Raw genomic sequence first — 25334 nt, forward strand, 5'->3', positions numbered from 1 at the left:
GCGGTTGTTGCGGTTGTTGCGCTTGTTGCGGTTGTTGCGGTTGGTGAGGTTGTTGCGGTTGGTGCGGTTGTTGCGGTTGGTGCGGTTGTTGCGGTTGTTGCGGTTGGTGCGGTTGTTGCGGTTGGTGCGGTTGTTGCGGTTGGTGCGGTTGTTGCGGTTGTTGCGGTTGGTGCGGTTGTTGCGGTTGGTGCGGTTGTTGCGGTTGGTGCGGTTGGTGAGGTTGTTGCGGTTGTTGCGGTTGGTGCGGTTGTTGCGGTTGGTGAGGTTGTTGCGGTTGTTGCGGTTGGTGAGGTTGTTGCGGTTGGTGCGGTTGGTGAGGTTGTTGCGGTTGTTGCGGTTGGTGAGGTTGTTGCGGTTGGTGCGGTTGTTGCGGTTGTTGCGGTTGTTGCGGTTGTTGCGGTTGGTGCGGTTGTTGCGGTTGTTGCGGTTGGTGCGGTTGTTGCGGTTGGTGCGGTTGTTGCGGTTGTTGCGGTTGGTGCGGTTGTTGCGGTTGTTGCGGTTGTTGCGGTTGGAGCGGTTGTTGCGGTTGTTGCGGTTGTTGCGCTTGTTGCGGTTGTTGCGGTTGGTGAGGTTGGTGAGGTTGTTGCGGTTGTTGCGGTTGGTGCGGTTGTTGCGGTTGTTGCGGTTGTTGCGGTTGTTGCGGTTGGTGCGGTTGTTGCGGTTGTTGCGGTTGGTGCGGTTGTTGCGGTTGGTGCGGTTGTTGCGGTTGGTGCGGTTGTTGCGGTTGTTGCGGTTGTTGCGGTTGGAGCGGTTGTTGCGGTTGTTGCGGTTGTTGCGCTTGTTGCGGTTGTTGCGGTTGGTGAGGTTGGTGAGGTTGTTGCGGTTGTTGCGGTTGGTGCGGTTGTTGCGGTTGGTGAGGTTGTTGCGGTTGGTGAGGTTGTTGCGGTTGGTGCGGTTGGTGAGGTTGTTGCGGTTGTTGCGGTTGGTGAGGTTGTTGCGGTTGTTGCGGTTGGTGCGGTTGGTGCGGTTGTTGCGGTTGGTGCGGTTGTTGTGGTTGGTGAGGTTGTTGCAATAAACTAAAATGTAGCAATGAAAAAAGCAGCTTGCCCTTGCAGGTAGTTTCATCGTGTTACGTTGTCGCTGCAAACTGGCACTCAAAACTGCTTTTCCCCGGGCAAACAAGAGCCGACACAAACTTAATTAACAGCAAGCGCTAATTCTGTTTGCCGCCAGAAATCAAAATACTTGTTCTGAAGGAAGTTTGCCGATTAAGCTTCTCCTCTTGGGTGTTATAACACAAAGATCCCCCGTATAGCCTTAACAGACTGTTGGGGCAAGTGCAGTTAGCGAGCACCTATGTAGGCCGGCACGGCACACGACGGGGGAGATTTGGTCAGGACCATGACCGGCCACCTTTGTTTGCCGAGTGGCGATGTTTATACATCAAACCAGGAACCTTATTTGAGGCTGAGTCGACCTAAGGGAGACCAAGGACTAGTTCAGCTAATTATCACTGGTGTTGGTCGTGAGCAGGAATCAACCTCGGGTCGCTGGGTTCGTAGCAGTGCAAAAGAACTTGAACATATATACATATACATATGTAGGGCAGCGCGCTAATGACTGCACCATCACTCCCCACATACAAGACAGGCGATAGCCTGCACCTATGAAGGCCGGCATTGCACACAAAGGGGTGGGGTGGCCAGCACCTGCAGCCCTTCGGGGCAATAACAGGGTCAAGCGCTCTTGGCGAGCAGCAACCCTGAGGCCAAGCGTGGGACCGTGGGTGGCATTTGGCATCGCACCCGGGTGCCTCTCGTAGCGCTGATAAATGTGCCTGCAGATTCCTGAGCTTCGAGGCGGAGAGAACCAGCGATGCGAGTGTGCGAAGGCTAGCCAAAGGCCAATGCTCCGTTGTGAAAGCAAGAAAATAAGTGCCAACGCGGTGCGGTGGGAAGGCAACAGGCAACGATCCCACGTGGAGGCGTGCAGACTGCTGGAGCAGGTAATGTTAGCGAGCGCCTATTACGGTCACCATCGCGTTTGGTCACCTTTGCCTCCCCAATGACGAATTGCCGACCGCAGCGCCACACAAAGTACTAACTCTGGGCCGAGTCAACTCACGTTGGACCCAGGCCAGGGATAAAATACCAATTTGCCATCGATGCTGTGGGCAACAGTCGGGAATTCAACCTAGGCAGCTGGGAGCACAGTGAATGTCAGCTTGCACCACACCATCCACTCAATGAATGCGCGTGCTCATTTCCACACATTCAAATGGAATCAAAGGATCCTTATTAATACACCCTATTAACACTGTAAGAAAAAGTGGTGTTATTGACTACCTACAATGAAGGCTAGTGCACAGCGCATGAGCAGGTGAAAGAGAAAACACAGGCTCATGGCTACCTCCGCAGCAAACACAACGCTCATGTTTAAAACCGGCTGATCTGAGGGAGGCTGATGCCAGGTACTGATACTAAATGCGTCTCGCGAGCATATCCCACAATCAAACGCGCACACGCGATGTAGGCGCTCGTGTAAACGATAAATGCCCTTGAAGATAAACGCAGTGTTTGGGGCCCGTTCGCGAGCAACTGCTGTGGAAGACACAACGAGGGAGGGGGCGGTTACGTCAATGCCCAGTTTCCTTTGCAGAGTGCTGCAGCAGATGATAATGTGAACTCAATTCAGACTTTAAAGACCCAGGGGGCCTGCGTCCCAGGGCTCAGAAAGCAAAGCTGAAATGGTTGTAAAACCCAGTCAGATAAACAGCATACAGTGGATCTTAACAAACTTTCAATGATGCTAGATCAAGCGCTGTTAGCACGTACCCATTATGTTGAACTTCCTTCTTTCGCACCGTACGTAAACAAGTACAGGAAACTGGATAATGAAAAATGGTGATGATGGTGAAATTTCATCATTAGACCTCCTTTGCCAGTACCATAATATAATAATAGGGTTTTTCCCCTTTTTTCTGGCAACAAAACTGGGACCTTTTTACAAAAAACATACTATGATAATATATGCATTGTCCTTGAAACTGATTGGTCCACACCAAGGAACGGCTTTCTTTTGAGCCTTGAGCCTCGACCCAATTGGTGCTCGAACAGAGGACGCCAAAAGGCGTACAGCTCAAAGACAATGCCACTATCAAAGTAATGAGGGCTCGGGGTGAGCATCTACATCATTAGAGGAGGTCCTCTGGACGAGCACCAATTGGGTCGAGGCTCAAAAGAAAGCCGTCCCTTGGTGTGGACCAATCAGTTTCAAGGACAATGCATATATTATCAGTGTGTTTTTTGTTTGCATTTTGGCTGCAAGTATTGTGGTTAATGCAGACATGAATCCTTGTAAAAAGGTTTCAGTTTTGTTGCCAGAAAAAAGGGGGAAACCCCTATTAGGATGGTGAAATTATTATTTTTGACATGTCAAAAGTTCAAAATGGACCATTATCGTGGATCCAGTCAAATTTAAAAGGCTAAATGCATATTCCGACGTTCATCGCACAGAAAACGGTTAATAGCCACTGGAGGATTCTGTTCCTCACAAAGCGCAGAGGCAATAATGAAAGTATTGTTTCAAGAAAACTTTACGTGGGAACCAAAATGTCAGTCAGATATTTAAATTCAGCATATGTGGTCCTGGCGAAAGGCGCGGGAGGCTGCGAGCGTTTAAGACCGACGCGTTAGCCCCCTCACAAATGAGTTTTGGGTTCTTGCGTCCACGCCGCATTACACGGCGCCCGCAAGTTTACGAATTGGCGTCAAGAAACTAAGCTGATGTTCCGTTCTGTACGGCAGCGTGGCAGCCTCGTTGGTCACTCACCGCTTCTGTTTCAGCGAATCGCTGCATTTGCAAATGGCCAAAATGTAACGCACAAAGAAAATCGGAAAACACAGGGGGGTAAAAACCTAAATAGGAATGATTACCTGAGAAAAATAAAAGAAAACACTTCATTAAACCGAAATATTTCATTAACGTTTCCCATGCACGTCTGCCAATGGAAATTTCAATGGCGGGGCAAGCCATGATTTTAAACGAAAGCGTTGGCGATTATTAATGGACATCTGAGAGCGGGTGGTGAAATTAGTCCCACCACACCCCCACAGCGCCTACATGAAGCAAAAAAAACACATTAAAGCATCCAATATTGTTTTAAACAACCAATTACTCACAATCGGTCTAAATCTATGGCACAATTACATACATTTAAAACAACACTTGGCAGTTAGCAATTCGAAAAAAAATAACACCGATGGGTGCTTATGCATAAAGATGTGAGGAGGGTGGCAGAGGGCAGTGAACTGTGCATGAATTTATGCGGGGATGCTGCGGGTTAGATTTTAGAGCACAACATGCTGCCAAAAAGAGCTTTCATCGTCGCTATCGCTCGCAAGCACAAACCGCCATCTGCCTCATCCAATTACTGCTACAGACATCACATAATTGGTGTGCGGCCCTGGGCTGAGAGCAGGCATTTACAGCAGCGGCGTCGTCAGGAAAGGGGGCCCAGGGTGGAGTCGTTCGGACGACGTGCTGCTCACAAACGGCAGGGTTACTCGCATTGAGCTTTTGGGGAAGGAAGCAAAAACAAACTAAAACCACAACATTAGCATTTGCTATTCGCGGAACAATGGACCAAAGTTAGCGTAATAAACGTTGCGATACGTTTATTTAACCAGCCGGACGCTACTGCCGTCTGGTCAACATTTGTCGTCCGATACCATTGTGCCGTTGCCGTTAGCGCCAGTGGGCAGGGCTGCCTATCACTCCGTCCGCATTGCCGCCCGCGCCCCGGAACGGCTCCGCTCTGCAGCTGGGAGACTCCTTTTGCGCTTGCTGAGGCGAAACGATCGGACTGTGGCGGCGTGGTCAAAATGCATCATCTGGCTGCGAATGACGGGCAAGCTGATGGACGGGATTTTTTTGTGTTCGTTTCAGAGAGATCAATTATGGGCCGGCTGCCCGCGCGTAACTTATTATTCAACGTAGGCTATATTTCGCCAGGTGTGAGCCAAGTGACACCCTGGACACTCTTGCGAGGGCTTTTGCAAGTGATTTTTTTTCGATGAAGGAACAAAAATATAAATTATGTCCATGAGATTGATATTCCTCCTGATGCAGTTGCTACATCTGAGCACAAGATGATGTTGGGCCTGCAATTGCTGTCATGAACACTTGCATTCCAAAGAATACTTTTAGTTTTGTGCTTGCAGAGAAATATGCAAAGGAGGCGACAATTATTTTGTCTTTAACATTCTGCACAACGGGCGTGTAATAATTAATTTGGAACATGTATTAAAAGCTGTCTAAGAGAAGTGAAAATGCGTTTAAAATGGAATAAAAAAAATGTTCACCCGTACAGTTATTTCATTATCTTTCTTTATGTAACATTGGATATACGTCACCTCCTACGACAATCCACATCCTCCGCTATATTATTAGTGCACGAAAAATGGCTTTTAAAATAAGCCGAACATTAGGTCGGTGCAACCTTTTGCTTCTGCGTCTCAAAAGCGTCACTCGTTAACATGTGCGCATTTATATACATCCTCATGCATTATGTATGGGCCTATCTAATGCTCGTATCAATTGCTATCTAGCCTGCATTTAAAAATGGGAGCCAAAAAAAATCAAGGAGAGAGCTGTAAGGTGGGTGACCCACAAGGACTGGGGCTTCATGAGGACAGATGCTTTAGTTTGGACCACCTGCTAGCGCACCGTTCGGCATCAGCCATATTCTTTGGGTCTTTCGGTAAAGTCACGTAGATAGAAAAAATAATAACAATAAAATAATTTAAAAATGAAAATAAAGTGAATAAAAAATTATAAAAATATCACGTTTCGATCTCAACACAAGCAATTGTCATCAGGAGAGAGAAAAAAAAAACCGTGACCAAGAGCACCAAGCCGCAGAGCCAACAAACGTTGTACACTGAAGCACTGCAGAGGTGCCGGGAGCATGCTGGTAATTTCACCACACAAAAGCACGAGCCCACGCACAATTACTCATGCAAGACGAACACAATGCTGTCTTCTTAAGAACGGGCTTTGGAGAGATAATGCACAACTCTAATATACTCGTTCACTGCCAGGAAAACAAGGCAGCAGTTCAGGATGGCTCGGGACATTTCTCCTGCTACACTCGGGAATTTGATAGGCTGCTTTCGTCTGGCAGCTGGAGGCTTTGGCATTTGCACTGAATTTTAAGAATTGTGAACGTGGTTTGGCGTCACTGAGGCAACTGGCCACAACCGACAGTTCTCAAACGCCCGGCTTTCATTCCGATTCCGTCTCTTTAAACCAGAGGTCGCAATCGGGTACCCGATACCTGTAACCTACCCGATACCCGGCTACCCGTACCCATACCCGGCCGGGTACGGGTACTCGTTTGCGATCCTGGTGCGGCCGGGTACGGGTACGGATAGGCCGTGAGTCACTGGTGAGTAACCGTTTGTCACTCATTTCGGGTAGGGTACGGGTAGGGAACGGGTACCCGTACCCGGCCGGGTACGGGTACGGGTACCCATTTGCGACCCTGGTGCGACCGGGTACGGGTACGGGTAAGGAATCAAAACCCGTTTGCGACCTCTGCTTTAAACACAGTTGCCGAGCGCAGGCTGAAGCGCTCAAAACGTCAAGCGGACAACAACAATCCACATACAGGTTTTTTTTTCCGGTTAGATTGCGTAAATATAAATGTGTCATTCAACCCGCCACCACCCGACGCAGCCACACAGCCAAAGTTGCAATAGATGTGAGTGAACACATTGCTTGAATTGAGCAAGATTTAAAAGACCTTAAGAACAATAAACGACGGTAGGGAATTCATGCAAATGTGATGGAAGAAGCAGAAAGTGTGTTGTCGTGACCTGCAGTGTGGTAGTGGTGGTGGTTGAACAGTGCACAGGAGGAGACAAAACGTTAAGTCTGGTAGACAGAGACCTCAAATTTGGTGGCTTAAAAAACAGAGATTGTACGTATCGACATGATGTTGAACTTCTTTTGCACCGTACGTAGCTAACCGTGCTAAATCGGAGTTGCGGGCAGACGCTGCGAGAGTAATTATTTTCTTAAGCAAATTATTGTTGTCAGTAGGAGTTTTATCCATGTGCTTGGGCCTCGGCACGTGTGCGCTGGCTTTCTGCTCAACGGACATCACACCACAACAGTTTGTTTTGGGTTAGATCACGTAAATATATAGATCGTGTAAATATATAATATAAATATATATTTACGTGATCTAACCCAAAAAAAAATCTCTATCATGAATGATATTGGTCGCGAAAGCCTACGTGTTAAACGGACATCACACCGATCGCTTCGCACACACCACCACTCTGTGGCACCGTCTCCCGGCGAAAGCGCTACTTTTTCGTGATTACGTAACAATGGGATTTTTTTTTTTTCACGAATTGGTACAAAGCACGGCGGTGGCAATTTTTATTTCCGCTTGTCAGAACTAGAGGTCTGGGAGCCACGGTGGCAAGATGTTAACTCCCTCGCCTGGTTTGTAGGGGGTCGTGGGTTCAATTCCGACCCCAACTCATGTATATTTGGAGTTTGAAATATCTCCGCGTGGTCGCGTAGATTTCTCTGGGTCCTCCGGTAGTTCCCTCCATATTCAGAAATGTGCGTTTAGAGTATTTTGGTCGCTATAAATTTCCACGTGACAGGCCACTTCGTTGAGCTATCATTTGTGGCCAGGTCACTTCAGAGAAAGAGCTGTATAGCTCAGTGGGCATTACCTGGTAAAATTAAAACAGGTAAGTAGATTTTAGTTTAGCTTCCGTTTGATAAAAGCCGTATATTTGTAGATAATGTGCGGATGTAAAACACACTTGGGATAAATTTGTAGGTGATCCACAAGTGAATATTTCAGTCTACTTCCTACTGGAGAAACAAAATAAGTCGCAAAGGAAAACCGAGACAGAAAGAGAGAATGGGGCAACTCTGAGATGTGCATGTAACGAGCTAATATTACGTACGAGCCATAAAAATTCTACATCGCCTGGATGTGCTCTGTTAGAGACAAATATTCAATGCTTTTGACAAAATGATCTATTTATGTTGAAATACTTTGTGCGGCAAAATTCCCAGAAGACCGTGCGTGTGCCCATTGCTGGTGTCCATGTGCAAAAGAGGCTTAGCCATGGGATTTAGCCGACTGAAAGTGTGACCTTGTTAAAACACCTGGCAGCCAAGCAATATGACAAATAGCACACCAGTTTTACCACTATTAGGAATCATCAATACAGCAAGCAGAGCCATGCTACCCTAGCATCGCAACTGCCAGCCTGTTTAGTCGACAGCCCATGGTAGAACTCTCTGCAGCGCGGCTCGGAATCTCCGTCACTGCCAGGTGATGTTTCTCTGTGGCAGCACCCGTCATCCGGAATGTCATCTCACTTTACATTCGCAGCATTCACTCCACACCGACTCTTAACAGACACTTAGAGGCCCATTTTTTCACCTGACTTTTGAGTAACATTGAACTTGGCTCCACACCTCAGAGTCGTGGTTATTTGTCTGTGGGATATTGTGCCTGGTATAATTTACAACATTATTATAACTAGCATGAGACCTGTGTTTGAGCCTCACACGACCATTACCCTATGACAGCTTCCTTTCTTGCTCTGTAAAAATATGTAAATTGTTTATTTGTATTGCTCTAGACCTTTCTATGTGTGTGGAAAAGCAGTATTAACAGTTTTTTGTCATCGGTTTTCCATGCGGTTACCGGTAATGCAAAGAAATGTGTTTAACAAGCATATTTTACCATTTGATGATGTCAACATCACACAAAGCACAGGTTTGCAAAGCACGGTTAGCAAAGCAGATGTAAGCGCCTGTAAACTGGGGATATAGACTCGACTCCACACGACAGCTGGCTACAAGGATATTCATCAGCACGAGACAATAGCCATAACCCGTAGCAGATATCCCAAGCGAACAGGCGCAATATAAAAAAGGTTAATGAAGCCAGAGACACGCGAATAAGACTAGCGCTTCGGATCGCCACCAAGAGCAGTAAAAAGGCGCCGCATTTCCTCCAGCACGCCACACGTTGCACGCCTAGCAGTATAAAACATTTACTCTGAAGCCGTGGCCTCACCACTGTTTTCTTTCCTCCAGACACACGGTATGAGATTTTATTTTTAGAATGTCCACTTCTGTGCGTGGCACAATCGCAAAGTCTTGTTTGGCAGTCACAGCGGGATGCTTCCACCACTACGTATGTTGAATGTTTTATTGAAATCTAACGGGTGAAAAGTTTCTTTCAGACAAGATGCAATCTTGTCTGTCCCCTATCGACAAGCATTCACGAGTGACTTAGCATTTGTTAAAATCACCCGCTGCCACGGCAACTGCATATTGCGCCAGCGAAAGTCACGTCAGATATGAGACCAACTGCAATACGGTCACCATATACTGTATTTCTTACATTTATATATTCATATACAGATATTTTTACGTATATTTATTTTATGCCAATTAGGGCAAAGCAAAAAAATGCAGTGTTATTGCATTTACCAAGACCACAAGAACATCCGAGACAAAGTGCTTCTACGTTTAACTTTAGAAGTTGATATATTTAATCAACTTGCATGTTATCCTTGACTACATGATCATTCTCACCTTCCTGCCTTACTTCTCACAGTCATAATAATCTGATCTTGTAACGCGCCGCACAGCATTCGCTCACTCGGAGAAGAGAGAGAGAGAGACGCAAGAAACCACAGACAAGCGGGGAAAGCGGCAATTCCCCAGAGCCGCCAGCACCAATTCCTCCCCCCTCCAAAGCTCTGCGGTCCTCTATACATTAAGGTGCTTGCGGCCAATTAATGTGTGTACACGTGGGAGGAAACCGGAGCGCCCAGAGAAAACTCACATGTGCCAAGTAGCAAAACAGAACAGAAGGAGATGAGTCCACATTTTGCTATTCCGCTGTCTCCTTGCGAGCCAGGGTTATGGCTACTCCTTGACACCCACGGGAGGAGGTTTCACAACATCCGTGTGATCCAACAACCCTCGCTGCCTCCACAGTGCTGGATTACATGCGTGCGCCACCACCGCAAGCATCTACCATACGTCATGGTCCAAATATGGCAAATAAAACAATTACTTCACTTGGAAAAACCAGCGCAAAGGTTTTGCAAGCTACAAAATCTGAACAGTACCTTCCTGAATAGGAGCTGCGAATCAGTGAAGTGAAATAATAATGAAAATTGCCTTAGAATAGAGCCCTGCGTGTTTTATTGCCTGGAGAGTGGACAATTACAGTGTACTGCCACCTACAGTCCACTTTCTGGAATTACATTCACAGTTTTCTTGAGCAAATGTGCATGCAATTGCAAAGCATAACATTTAACAAATAACTTTCGCGACTGATTCAGTTTCACGCAAGGCTAGATATGTGTGTGTGGAGTCACTGGATGTTAGTACAAATCATCTGTCATTTTGGATTTGTCCAAGAGAAATGTAAAGTCAATGTTTATTGGGGACTTTTTTAACCAAATGTTAATGCAGTTGTTCTTTCTGTGTCACGTGATGAGACGAAGCATCCATTCGGAACTCTCGGAGAGAAGTGCATTCCCCTCCCCCCAACATGTGTCAAAGAACGGGCCGTGAAATATAACTCATAGAACTACTTCTGAAAACCCTACACATGACCCTTATTTTTAGTCACAAACCACGGGGCACACATTCCCCACATCAGAGACATTTTCATTGTATACGAGTCAAACTTACGGTGAGTTTTTATTCTCGGAAATAATATTAAGCCAAAAATCAAGCAACAAAGTAATGGAATGGGAGCGTTGTTTGTCATGCAGTTATTAGTATCTGGGTTTAGACGATCAGCTCGCTGCACTTGAGCACGTGGTTTGATTATGGATGGCTACCAGAATTCCAACCCAGGATCTTAGCGGTATGGAGCACCTGACTTGAAAAAGCTGCAACCCATAAAAACTATCTGGTGCCATTTGATTTTCCAAGTCGACTTCCGTGGAGTAATGGTTGGCACACTGGATCCAGTGATGGCTGGTTCCAATGGCGGAGCCAGGATTTCAGATAAGGGGGGCAACCCCTCCAGCAATGAAAAATGAGGAGTTGTTAGTAAGTAAGGACTTGTCCCTTCCCTTGCTTTTTATTCGACGCGTATGCGGCGATGACGCAGCCATCGATCGAGGATCGAATTCGAACCGTGTGTGATCGGCATCGCGCTCGCTGAAGGTGTTTGCCTTCAGGGAAGTCGTGTACTGTATACACAACTGCGCACAATTCTGAGTCACTTATAACTGATTTGCCGTTACTTATTGCCAATTATAGACTCATACTATTGTCCTATCATCTCATAGAGTCCCTGGCACGTAATAATATGCTACACAGGGGCAGTAGGTCGCAAAATGCCGATTTATTACGAATACATCTCAATGATCCGATCGAAATTAGGGATTTCGATCGGATCATTGGGGGGGCACGTTCCACCCCACCCCCACTGGCTCTGCCAGTGGCCTGTTCGATATCCTAGTACGCCTCTGTCCACCCAGCAGTACAAATAGATCCACCACAGTTCGTCCATTGGCAGAATAAAATGACTGGCCAGCATGGAAGAGTAGGCCAAACACCTTCAGGAGCTCTCTAGAAATCCCTTCAGTGGAGGTTCTTCCGCCAGCAGTGGCAAGAACGTCAGGCATACGCCGTTACTTATTACCTGCATGCAAAATTAAGTGGCTACAAGTCGAACACCACTGATGATTGCAAACACATTCCACATGATAGAGAGTGCTGATTAAAATGAAGATAGGTAACTTTTGTAAATATGTGTGTCATACATGACATGCAGAGAGCGCATTAAAATTAGCATTGAGGTATTGTGTGTACGTGTGTGAGTGCGTCTTGGGTAGCGGTTAGTGCGCAGCACCATTGACAATTATCTGAACTGGTCCGGGGCCTCCTCTAGGTTGACTCAGCCTCAAATTAATACGTGGTGCAGTTCGTAAACATCGCCACTCGGGAGACGTGGTGCTGGCAACCCACCCCCTCGTGTGCCGTGTTGGCATTCTTAGGTGCTCGCGAACAACACTTGTCCCTACAGTCTGTTAATGCTACACGGGGGATCTTTGTCTTTGTCTCGGGTAACAGAGCCCACCGATTAAGCGACGCTCTCGTGTCATGCGAGGCTCCCGCTCAGCAATAATTAGGCACGTGCCGCATGTGAACTGCATTTGTATTTGGATGGAGAAGACCGGAGAACGTGGCAAAGCAAAGCGTGGGGTGGGGGGTCGTGAGGACTGCAATTTGATAACATTCTAATGAAGAGGGATTTCAAGTACGGCAGTCATATCACTGGCACGTCTCTAGGGGGCACTCCGGCTGTACAGATAACACTCGATAATCCACGGGTGGATTATCCGGGCAGCGGATGAATCGAGCATGCAAATCTATAAAGTGTCGCTATGCACGCGCTGGTTACATTAAGAGCTGCTTCTAATTCAGCCAGTTACCCGGTGCGCAGGTGAAAATTAACCGATTAGTTTAAGAAGCGACTAAAAGTAGACCACACACACTTTACACATCTTCTGCACAACAATTCTATATAAATCCACAATTAACACGCCTACTGCTCGCGTAACAATCCCTTCCAAGTGAAAAACACACAAGCACTCCTAGCAAATAGCAGCAGCAGGGCTATCTGGGAGTGCAACGTTTCAGCAGCATCGGTTCAACGCGAGCACACCGTGCACCGGTTTTGACCATCATCGCCTGGGCTTGCGTCAACCAATGCTGGCGAACGTGCCAAGAGGCGCCTTGCCGATTAATCGAAATGGCAGCTGCAGCAAACGTTTCAAGTCCGACTGTGAGATCAAACGACGAAACCGGTCCCGGACTATGCTTGTGTTGAACCGATGCTGCTGAAAATGATGCACACCCCAGATTTTGCCGTTTTACACTTTCAGGGTTTGGTGGTACATGTTGTTTATGTCGTTTATTGTGAAAATTCGGTCACAGTTCCTATGATCACTGTTACATTGCTTTTATGGCTTTATTTTGGTGATTTCGAAAACGTGTTTTGGGTTTGGCCATGTTTGTTTGTTGTAGTACGGAGTTAGACTGATTGCCTTAATCTAAGTTGTTTTGTGGTTGTTGTTGTTTGACTTGCATCCCACTGGGATATTTGCACACAGCGTTGGTGTACGGTGCTTTTTTTCTGGAATTTTTGCTGTTTTTTTCCTGGATTTTCAATTTGCACATAGTCACATAGTCACTTTAAGATGTTTTCTTGTTCATGTTTTTGTTTTTTGTTTGTTGCGGTTGCACCCGATTCAAGAGCCGAATGGCTCACAGGGCTATACCAAATAAATGAACTTGAATGAACTTGAACTTGTGATGCGCAGACAGTGCTGCTGTTTTGTACGTGGAGGTGTGCCTATACACGGGGGAGTCGCGTTGTCTGCTTGTTTGTTCATTACATTCCGCACAACATTTCTCTTGGTTATTTGGTGCTTAGCATTCTACGTAGGTAGGCAGTGTTTTTATCGCCACATTTTGCATAATACACGACTTTGTGTGATCTGGGTCACCCCCTCCCCCAGCCCGTTACTGCAGATAACCAAAGATAGACTGCATTCATATTCTCATTCACCGAACTTAAAACTTGCATTGTCCAGGGCATGATAAACGCGCAAGTTGTTTGCTACAATTTGCAAGTGCTATTCGTTGTATGGGGTCGCATCTTCTGTTAAGTGCACGCGGAACACAGGGAAAGTGAAATCTTGTTGTTTTGACAGCGAGTGTTGGGCTACGATATGTTTTTTTGCCATCCTACCCCTTTAAAATCTCGCTTAAAGTGAAACACACAAACTAAAAAAATAAATAAACTTCGATTTAAAGCTTTCGTGACTGCAGGGATTCATCTTCTTGGTTCTTTCGGTAAAGTCACGTAGAAGGGAAGTAATAAAATAATAAAAATAAAACAATAAAATAATTCTCACGACGTTTCGGCCACAACGCAAGCAGCCGTCCTCATTTAGACGCTGTCGCCTCGACAGACCTGGTCTTCACCTGAGGACGGCTGCTTGTGTTGTGACCGAAACGTCGTGAGAATTATTTTATCATGTTTCATTTTTATTATTTTATTACTTCCCTTCTACGTGACTTTACCGAAAGAACCAAGAAGATAAATAAACGCTTCAAAGACAGAAGGGGCAGGAAGACAATGTAGCTCACGGGTATGAAGAGGACACGACGCACGCACGCGGGCGAGCGAGACGCAGAGTTCCGCGCACAGAGAAACCTGCGGTGGCAACGCAGCCCCCCCACCCCCACCGCGTAAAAATAATCACCGTGGTGCTCGGTGATGAGCGGGCACACACCACTTAGGGGCCGTCCATAAATTACGTCACGCGCCTGGGGGGGGGGGGGGGGTGTCAGAAATTTGTGACGATGTGTGACGAGGGGGGGTGGGGGTTTGAGAAATGTGACGTCACATCAAAATGCGCAACTTTAAATGAATATAGACAACACGTTCTACTTAATTAAATATACTTTTTTAATAAATGTTTTCTCCTACATCAGAGTGCAGCGCCGCATTAAATACGCACTACAATGACAATAGTTTAAAGCGATTTGAAGCATGTTTGATTTTTTTATTTGGGGGGGGGGGGGGCAGAGCTTTGTGACGTCATATTTGAGCAGGGGGGGTCTGACTTTTTGTGACGCCGTGTGACGAAGGGGGGGGGGGTCAAAAATCGTCAAAAATCGCGTGACGTCATTTATGGACGGTCCCATAGGCGGCACGCGTGAACACGTTGCTGCCGCACCACGTCAAGGTGGTAAGCCGCAGATCTCCGGCGGGCTGGTGGAGCTGGCCCCGTTGTTTGGCTCTGCCTGCACTCGTGGATGTGATATACATTCTGTTTACATTGGGTTCCTTTCATTTCCCACGAGTGCTCAGTGAAGGCGGCGGCTGAGGGGTTAGAGGTAATGTAGCAATCTCGGAGGAGGAGGGGATCTGTAACCCGACGGAAAAATTAAAGCGTTTCTCTTTGTTGAGAGAAATCACGAGCCTCCCTTTTCCCCTCGCTCAGGTTCGAATAAACCCTTCATCCAAACCGATCTTGACCTTTGCTTTCACTCCGAACCCGAGCACGAGCTTTGCTTTTGTAAACAACAACTGTTAATTAAGACTGCCCTCAATAAGAGCACTTTGTTAAGGCTATATACCTTGAGCTGAAGGTCATGGATAATAATAACAACAGCAATTATGGTGATTTAGGATGTGGACAACAGGGGAATTGACTTACCTTAAACAATGCTCAGCTTCGCGGCATTAACTTTTGACATTTTGGTGTCGGTGTTTAATTTTTGCAATCGTCCCCATGAGGATTACTGACACACAACTATGTGGGCGTTTTTAGATGTTCACAGACGCAAGTTGCAAAATGATTTAAAATTCTGCAGCCCATCTGCTGCTTAAAATGCCACCGTCTCATCACTGCTAAGGCTTCAAAGTTTTAAGCCAAGCACTAAGCGCATACGACCTTGACTTGTGCATACAAATTCGGGAAGGGCCCTCCTGCACGAGCTTACGTAACTGAACTGTTTTCAACTCCTCAAACAATCAGAGGCTTTGTGGTCACCGTATCAAAGTTCTCAATAATCACTCTACAAAAACCAATACTGTGTGATGAATCACTATACTGCACTACACTGCTGCCAAGTATTGAATTAATAAACTCCTTGGTTATGATGAGGATTCAGCTCAATTATTTCCCTTTGCTTTCTTATCTGCTTCTTTTCATTCTCACTCTCCGTACACTCTGTCTCTCTCTCTCTCTCTATTGCTTGCTAGGTAGCGACTGGGGATCACTTACGAGGACAATCAGTCGTGCCGGTCTGTCGCTGGCCTATGTGTGTCCCAGTTCTTTGTGCGATTCAAACTTTTAACGGAAACTGGAAAATAAAGGATGCTGCTCAATTTACCAGTGCTTAGAGGCACGCCGAGAGCATTTATCACAGTAAAATTATGCTGATGGCATGAGATGGGTCTTGTGGCAGCCATTAAACTACTGGCACAACGCAACTGCTGTAAGTGCTCTAAGAGTAGGGAATTGTAATGTTTTCCGCAGATAGGATCCACGCATTCAGCCACTGATTGTGTTATATTTCAAATGCTTAGATGCAGTTTGGTTTTGCTTAAGATAGTGTTACTTGCACATGCATATTTAAAAGCTATTCCTTCTCTGTAATACATTTCATATCCTCTTTTTGGTAAAAAAAAAAGGCTCAAATAATTCATGAATAACTAACCGTGCTCACAGCACACAATGGCTTCCAGAAACATCTTTGGAACATCTTCTGACGGAATAATATAAAACTCCATACGTGGAAATTGTCATCCAGTGCGATGTAATTGTTCAATGATTTTCTCACAAAAGCATTTCATACTCGTTGGGTGTTCTAATGCATTAATATCTTGTTAAGAGCAGCACAGAAAGGAACGTCGCCACTATCCCGCGCGACATCGTTGAAAAGTGAAATCTGGCCCCCGGGGTTACTTTTTCCGACAGTTGCAAATCACACACCAAGCCACAGTGAAACTTGTCATGGGAACTAAGGCGTTCGCAGACAAAGACGATAAAACGTTCACTGCGCTGGTGTGGGTAGACTCGAGCAGGAAGACTCGTGCTCAGGACTGACAAGTGACAACATAGAACCGGGGATGTTCAAGTGGGAAATGGCATCGGGTGGGAATTGCTCACACTCAGCGTCACATCTGGAAATGGCAAAACTTTGTGTTTCTAGGTGAAAGGAGGCATCACTGAACTGATAGAAATGTGCGTGTGACTTCAACTGCCTCTTTCATGGTGTTGGCTGCAGGCGTTTTTCAAAATTCACGACGCAATGTCAAAAATCAATATAAATCCTTCAAAAATGTTAAGATGCTTCAATATCCACTTGACAGCAGGTGGCTATTAGCGCAATGTCATTGCTGGCCATAGGAGACACTCTTCTGCATTTGGTATGTGTGAATGTACATATCCAAGGGTATGAATAGATTTTACCAAGTAATGGATTTTGTGTTACAAGGTACAATGAACGCTCGACTCTCATTGTGCTGGGCGACGGCACGGGCAGGAAAATGCCATGTAAGCAAAACATGATATTGCAGACCCACCTATACAGATCATTGTGAATCACTGCCTTTGTGCGTGCAAGGTTTTTCTTTCGCTACACCAAATTCTATTCAACTCTCGAACGCATTCTCCCAAGGGAATGTGCAGACCACGCAACATGCGGGACTGGGCGAAGCTCCTCTGGATGATGTAGAATGAGGAGGAGGAGGAGGGAGAGCGGTTAATCCCTTCTCCAAGCTCGCGTTGCACACTTGTCCGCGCACTTACATGAGAGACACCACCTCCCCGCGGCACACCTCGAAGTTACGGAGGCTCCAGCGGTTGAGCAGCACCACGTCGCTCGAGGGACTCTGGGTGGGATTGAGGCACGGCTGGGAGACCACGAGAGAGAGCAAGCAAGGGGGGAGGGGTGGTGGGGACAAGAGAGAAAACACAACGGTGAGAGAAGCCACGGAGCGACGAGGGGTGGATGGGGAGGCAGCTGTGGGCTGCCGCGGACAACGCGTGCAAAGCAGGCGGCGGAGTGAAACTCAAATCGCATTTCGGAAACCGAAGACAAAATTGAAACTTGAATAATACATGGCGCTTTAAGGTTGCGCTTGCTGTTGGAATGCTGGCAAAAGTTGTGTGCGCATGTAATGGGTAAACTAAAGAATTACTGTTTGGTAAATAGAGTGAAGGCCAATAATCGTGAAAAGTTAACCAAAAATATATATGGATACATACCTGTCAACCCATGCGGTTTAACCCCGTATTATTGTACAGGGAAATTGAGTTTTCAGGTCCATACGGCGTACAATCGTTTCAATACGGGAAACAACAAAAATTGTGTCTATGTGCTTGTGTTTCTCCCTTGTAAATGGGACTTTGTAGGGTGAACTTTGAAATGTATAAAGGCACGGGGTGACCAATAAGGTCTGAATTGGTCTGTAATAAGGTAGGCACTGATAAGGGGTTTTGACAGGTATGTGGATAGGTGTAAACATTTGTATTTAATTAACAGTATGTTGACGTGCGAAAATTGGTTTCTTTTGCACGTCAGAATCTAGAGCTCCAATTGAGATGAAAACTACAAGTGTGGAACGGGTTGCAGATGGGGCCCGTTTCTCCTGTCGAAACCGATTCAGTGTCACGATAAAAAAAACGCACTGACATTTCAGTAAAGAGCCGCGCAGTATGTGGAAATCCCGCTGAGTAGACTCGAGTTCCCTTCTACAAAAGAAGCATTCGAAGTTCACAGAGTGTCACGGGATTATGTCGCCTTTAGAAACGTCTAAACGCGCATTGTTGATTGGTGCCTCGATTGTTACAAAAGTGTATGCAGTCCGCTATTGTTGTTTTTGTGCACCTCACCTCACACGCATGAGAAACAACTATTGCAATAAACTCTCCGGCGAGTGCTTTGACCATAGTAGAGGTTTTTGGGTTAGATCGCATAAATATATAAATGTGTCGTTAAAACTCGCCACCACCCGACACGGCCAACTAGTAAGGGTTGTCACGTAAACAGAACGTGCCAATTCGTCACTAGTACAGCACTAGTGTGTAGTAGTGTAGTGTATAGTAGTGTAGTGTATCATGTAGTGTATAGTGTAGTGTATTAGTACAGCACACCGGTGTGTTGGAGAGCCAAGCCACAACATTTACAAACTGAGTAAGACGTTTTGCCAGTAATTACAACTAGCTTCATCAGGTGACAACCAGATTTGTAGAGAAGTCTTACTGTTTTGTTCCTTATATAGAGGCGTAGATGTGTTGACCACCCTTCTGCGCTCTTGCACATTTATATATTTACGCGATCTAACCCAAAAACCTCTATTATGGATGATATTGGTCGCAAAAGCCTTCGTGTTAAACTGAATGCTTTGACGTTAATTTGTTTTAAAAAGAAAACGACCGCTGGCTGCGAGCAGCAACAGAGGCCTTCGGAATCTGAGAGCAAGGAAATCACATTGAGGAGCGTGCGCGTCGACGTGTGTGTGCGGCACCAACATCATTGAATTGCAGATTTAAAAAAAAGAGTGCTCTACATTTAGCCTGATTGTTCCATGCAGAAATTGCACACTCCCAAATCCATTAAGACCCGATTGAAGCATGCTACCATGGACATCAGTGAAACCTATGTCGCTTTCAAACTTTGTTCCACTTGCTCTGGTCTGGGATCTTAATTCAATAAATCCTGTACATCGTACCTTCTAAAGTTGTTCCAAATGCTTGTTACACCATCATTCAGATTTGTAAATGTACAAAATGTGTTCAGCTGCAGTATTTCACGTGTTATTACGTTTTGGTTTACGCCAGTGTTAAGGGTTTACCACATTGAATTTTTTAAATGAAAGCACTGTCGACAGTATGCCAAGGTATATTTATATCACCTGTAATATCTAGAATCTATTCACTACATTTACTCGTACTGGTCTGTCACTGTCACACTTATGGTCTTTCCTGCAAAAAAGGATGTCAGTTTTGTTGCCAGATAGAAGGGTAAAAAATCAATTATCATATTTTTACTGGCAAATGAGGTTCCCATAGTGAGGATGTCCTCCCTCAATCACCTTTACACCACCCGCACCATAACCACGTTTCACACACCGATCCCAACTCCACCACCAGGACACAAAGCACTTTCAATCCCTCCTCCCCCAGAGCAGCATACATACTGTTCTAAGTAAAGCAAATTTTCACCCTTTCAGCGAATAATGAGACACTTATGGAACACCCGACAAAAGAACAGCACTGGTTTCTCTGCGGACCGCTCTCAACTCTGTCCAAAACCAGCACAAGGAAGAAGATGTGGATATATCCTCCATAAATGGAGGATCGAGTACTCACCAAAGCATCAGGCATACCAACAACAAACACGGACAAAGATAACCCATATAGCCTTAACATGTTGCTAGGGCAAGTGCTGTTGGTGTGCACCTATGAAGGCTGGAACGGGACACGACAGGGCGGGTGGCAAGCACCACGCCCGGCCGACTTTGTCTCACTCATGGCAATCTTTGCGCATCGCACTAGGTATTCATTTGAGGCCGAGTCTACCCAGGGGATAGTTCAGATAATCGTCACTGGTCTTGGCCGTGAGGAGCGGGAGTCGAGCTCGGTTCGCCGGGTTCGCTCCACTTGTGGAATAAGAAGAATCCACTCAGCTCCCACCTTGGATGCCATGGGATGGCTCACAATATTAAACGTACAATTGTCATCTGATGTTGCTTTTTTTTTTGTTCAAACGCCACTAAAGAAGAAAAGACGAATGAGACACTCGGCAGACAGAAACGTGGGTGCGGCCTGGTTAACAAATAAAGAGTACGTAATAATCTGCCCAACATTGTATTTCTGGATAAACATACAAATTCCACAAAGATCAATTAAAATCAATAACTTACACGACACTCAACAACGAATCAAACCGCAATTTGTGCAGAGGAGCTCAACGAGCAATACAATTATTGCAGTTCTCTTATATTTATTTAAATATAACTATACTTAAGATTTTAAAAAGACCGTTTTTACATGACTTCAAATGCGAGGGGAGAGGGTTACACCCATTAGAATAGATAATGGGTCAGATTCACATCTTGACAAAAACAGCCGACGACACATCGCCTTGACGGGCCATTTACCCCATCGTGTACGGTTCTTCATGGAGAAATTGGCAAAGTTTTCCTTGAAAATTGGAGGATACGAGACGTATCAATGTGCAAATGCGACCCAGTGTGTAGGCGTTAATGCCAGGTTCTGAAAATAAGTGCGGTGTAACTGCTGACCTTCTGACCTCTTCGCTCAGCATGGGCTACACTTAATCACAGGTCACCGGTCCCGCCATACGCATCCCTAATTTGCCATCAAATGCACGATTAAATCTCAATGCAAAGTGCAACCGTATCTCGATTGCTGCCTCGTGCTAAACGAGACAGCTATTACAGTGACCTATGGGAACGATGCAGAAAATGCACCGCATCAACGGAGCACTGTGCCCGACAACAAGGCTTATCAAAAACGCTCGGCTCCTTCTCAAAAACACAACGAAAGCCCACGATTAGCGAGACAATTGGAAACTGGAATTAATTGCACGGCTATTCAACACTTTGTCGGCGGTGTAATTTAATTTCCTTCGCTTAATGACTCTACGCGACACCGACAAGTTCGTCGCGCGTTGGCAGCCCCACTCGTGGCCGACTTCCAACCGTGCCCGCCTCCGGCTTATAGCCTCTCCCGCTTCATGAGAGTCTGATACCCAGTTAGAATCTTATTTTACACGAGCCTTTTGTCCCTCCAAAGACGGGTGTATTGCAGTAAATCTGACACTGGCAAGCGAAAGGCAGACCGCGACGTGATAATCACTGCATGAATGCGAGTGCAATTTGTAAGGGCGCGGTGACACAGACCTATTTAATTTAAAGGTTATAATCCCTTGTTCATCATGACGTCCTTTTTACTTCGATGTCTCAATCGGGTGATGGAGATCACGTAACGTGAGGGTTCTGCCTTTGTAGTGAGGGTTGTAAGTTGACGCTGAGGAGGGGGGAGGAGGCGCCTCGCCCCCCCATGTGGAGTGACGTCACCCGCTAATTATTATTAATGGAGGGGGGGTGACCATTTGGACGACGTAACCTGCTCATGATTATTAATGAGGGGGGCTGGTCGACATGGAGTGACGTCACGTGCGGGACACACAAGACAGTCTTGGCTCATTATAGTAGTCAATAGCATTTAGATGCTACCAAAGAGTTTAGTTAAAATGTTTATGTTATCCAACCATCACTTTGTCAGGCGCCCTCTAGTTATCCCTGAGTATATAATCCCCTGCTATGACATATTGATCGGAAGTAAACTGAACAAAGGTCGACAAGTTCACAAAGAAAGTGGATAAGTGCATGCTTGAAATAAACACTTGAAATGCAGGAAGAGACATCCATGGATCAAAGAACAAACATAAGTCATTCAAAGAGATAAGAGATGGTGGCAGAGGGAAAAAATGACAAGTGGCAGCCAAAAAAGGAAACATGACCGAGAGGAAATCCACCACGAGAATGCAGAGATGAGGTCGGCTTGCATGGAGGAACGAGATGGATTTTTACAATACGAGACCCATCACGCTTGGGGAGGCCTTCGTCCAGCAGTGGATAGATCATGGCTGATGGTCAATGAGAATAACTAAAGGAGAATACTGTATGAACGTAATTCTAGATTTGAAGCTTTCGTGACTGCAAGGATTCATACTCTTAGTTTTTTTGGTAAAGTCACGTAGGTAAAAAATGAAATTAAAATTCATGAAAATAAAATAATAATAAATCACGACGTTTCGGAGGCAACACAAGTCTCCGTCATCAGGTGGGACCGTCACAGCCAGATTTGCTGTATCAAGTGAGGCAGGGATTCCAAGATGCAAGTTCTTAAATACAAGTTTAGGGGGAGGAGAAGGGGGGGGGAGAGCTTATCAGAATGTGGTAGCCAATGAATGGAACGTATCGGGTATGAGGTACTTGTTCTTTCACGCGTCGATTTCATTCCACTGAGTAGCGAAGAGACATTTCACACGTGACTGCCATTTCGTGAGCACTGTGGTTCTTTCATGAGAAGCAAATGTGAGATAATTTTGGCCACATCAATGACGCCCGTTCACTCCACTCTAGTTCACACGGGACACTTCGAGTCGGCATGGTGTGGGACACAACTTTTCTCACTGCAACGTTGAACACTGCACCGACAACTTTCAATAGAGGCAGCAGAGGATTGGGAAGATGCCCTCTCGCCCCAGTGCTCACAATAACACGAGCACATCACTCGAGCCGGCTTCACATGCTCATGCAGCGCTGCGGCATACTCAATCTTGAGAATACAATTAAAGCTACTTGATATCTTCTTGGTTCTTTCGGTAAAGTCACGTAGAAGGGAAATAATAAAATAATAAAAATAAAACAATAAAATAATTCTCACGACGTTTCGGCCACAACGCAAGCAGCCGTCCTCAGGTGAAGACCAGGTCTGTCGGGGAGAGAGAATTATTTTATTATGTTAAATTTGTATTATTTTATTATTTCCCTTCTACGTGACTTTACCGAAAGAACCAAGAAGATGAATCCCTGCAGTCACGAAAGCTTTAAATCGAAAAAAGCTACTTGACAGTCCAATATTGTCTTTCACTCTCCAATTTTAATGACTCTGTAGTTTACTAACTAACCCCAACGATACCCATCATGGATAACACGTGCCTTTCTAATTCATAGAGGATAATAGGTATACATACATATTTTACAAGTTCATCATCATCGTCATTGATCAGCAAACTGTTATATGAAGGCCTACGCAAGCCGTGGCCATCTCTCACGGCCCCACGCGACGCAATAATTCACCCAGCGTGACCCCAAATTAGTTCGCTGGTCCACGTGCATGTAGCATCAGGCAAGCTCCCTCCCTGGGAATGCGCTCCCTCGTTATTCTCAATCACCGGCCATCCCCTCTTTTAGCGACGTGCCACAATTGTGGGTAATATCCATACTTAATTTGGAGCTTTCGTGACTGCAGGAATTACTCTTTGGTTCTTTCGGTAAAGTCACGTATAAAGATAAAATAATAAATTAAATACTAGCATACGACGTTTCGATTGCAACACAAGCAATCATCATCAGGTATAAATGAAATAGAACACAAATCTAGTATACTTAGAAATGTAATGTAATACAACAGAGAGTCGGATAACATAAGTCAACACCCTACCTGGTTGATTACGTTCTTTCTGAGAATGCTCAATTTGAGAGAGAGATAAAGCACAGAACCAGAGACATATAAACAGACATATAAGCAGACAGATATCACAGAGATACTCTGTGATCAACCAGGTAGGGTGTTGACTGTTATGTTATCCGACTCTCTGTTGTATTACATTACATTTCTAAGTATACTAGATTTGTGTTCTATTTCATTTATACCTGATGATGATTGCTTGTGTTGCAATCGAAACGTCGTATGCTAGTATTTAATTTATTCTTTTATCTTTATACGTGACTTTACCGAAAGAACCAAAGGGTAATATCCATGACTGGCATTTGACCAATTACACCAGCACACAATAATCACAAATGATGCCACGGAGTCTCGAATGCCTACTTATTAGCAGGCAGCACAATTGGGTAATTCGAGCAGATAACGCGGTGGTGGAAATGGAGCTGTTAAGTCAACGCAAAAGTGGTTCATGGAGGAAAATCATACTGACGACCCTTGACACCATTGAGCCATGTTTGGATGAAATTCATCGCTGGTGCTCATTTGTTCACGAAGCCTTACTGGGTCTCAAAAGATGTTTCTTCAATTTCTTTGAGTTGGTATTCTCACATTCTCTGCTGCATATTATAAGAGCCAAGATACACCTCAGGGCACACTCAAATGCAACACGGGTATTTTTTAATGGATGTATTGCAAAGCCTCGTGGGGGGGGGGGACATAGGGACATAGGAGGCTTGCTCGACAATCGAGGTGCTACAGAGACAACTCAACTGATAGTGACACATTCACAGCATAATTCTGGAGGCCACGTCTCACCTTCATACAATGTTTGATAATAAATAAAAAGAATCAGGCAGAAGCAGAGATCTTTCTTCGGGCACACAAGATGAACAAAGCCAACCAACTCTCCCCATGCACTAAGAGCAGATGCAGCAGCATGGAAAACCAAATATACTCAATGGACAACTTACACATGACATCGTGGTGTCGTTGTTTCCTTCAATTGTTGTTTGTTTATTTGTGCTGGGCTGCTCATTTGAGCGAACCTACAAGTACATCTGCACGGTGGTCCTATGCCCCTTCTGGGAAAATGTGCCGCATTCATGTATAGTAAGTATTCAGGAGGCTTTGACGACGGGGTCGGAGGCACACTTATTTATTAACACCAACTTGTGCACAGTAACGGGTACACACAGTACTTAAGGGGTTATCGTCCCCTTTACTCGGCTAACAGGGAGACACAACATAACCCCGCTAACCTAAGCCCAAGTCCTCCACTACGGAGCTAGGGGAGGCTACCTATCCCAGCCCTGGTCAAGCTGGGATCCCGGCACCCTGAGTCTCCAGACCGGCTCTTATAAGAACGTCAGTCTGGGCTCTCGGGGCCACGCCACCGGCTTGCCCTGGTCGGCCCTGACAAGGACAGCGAGCCAGGGGAGCTCCGGGGCCTATTCTAGCTGGTCTTCAGTCTTCGCTGGTTTAAGCTGATACTCGACCTCGAGCCCTCCGGCTCACCACCTT

The 25334-nt window shown here is 45.8% G+C and overlaps 1 protein-coding gene across 4 annotated transcripts in view; it reads right to left on the reverse strand.

The window, feature by feature from the left end:
• The window catches only part of IMMP2L (inner mitochondrial membrane peptidase subunit 2), a 303938-nt gene that overhangs the window by 240489 nt on the left and 38115 nt on the right, over positions 1–25334 (reverse strand). For all 4 annotated transcript variants that reach the window (XR_013585867.1, XM_078598685.1, XM_078598683.1 and 1 more), the window contains exon 3: positions 17355–17458. Coding sequence is in view for 3 of the 4 variants with exons in the window: in XM_078598685.1 (XP_078454811.1) it covers positions 17355–17458 (104 nt within the window). In the remaining variant the exon portion in view is untranslated. The remainder of the gene's footprint in view (positions 1–17354; positions 17459–25334) is intronic.

This window comes from Lampetra planeri, chromosome 11 (assembly GCF_965212315.1).
Source record: "Lampetra planeri chromosome 11, kcLamPlan1.2.h2, whole genome shotgun sequence".
Taxonomy (NCBI): domain Eukaryota; kingdom Metazoa; phylum Chordata; class Hyperoartia; order Petromyzontiformes; family Petromyzontidae; genus Lampetra; species Lampetra planeri.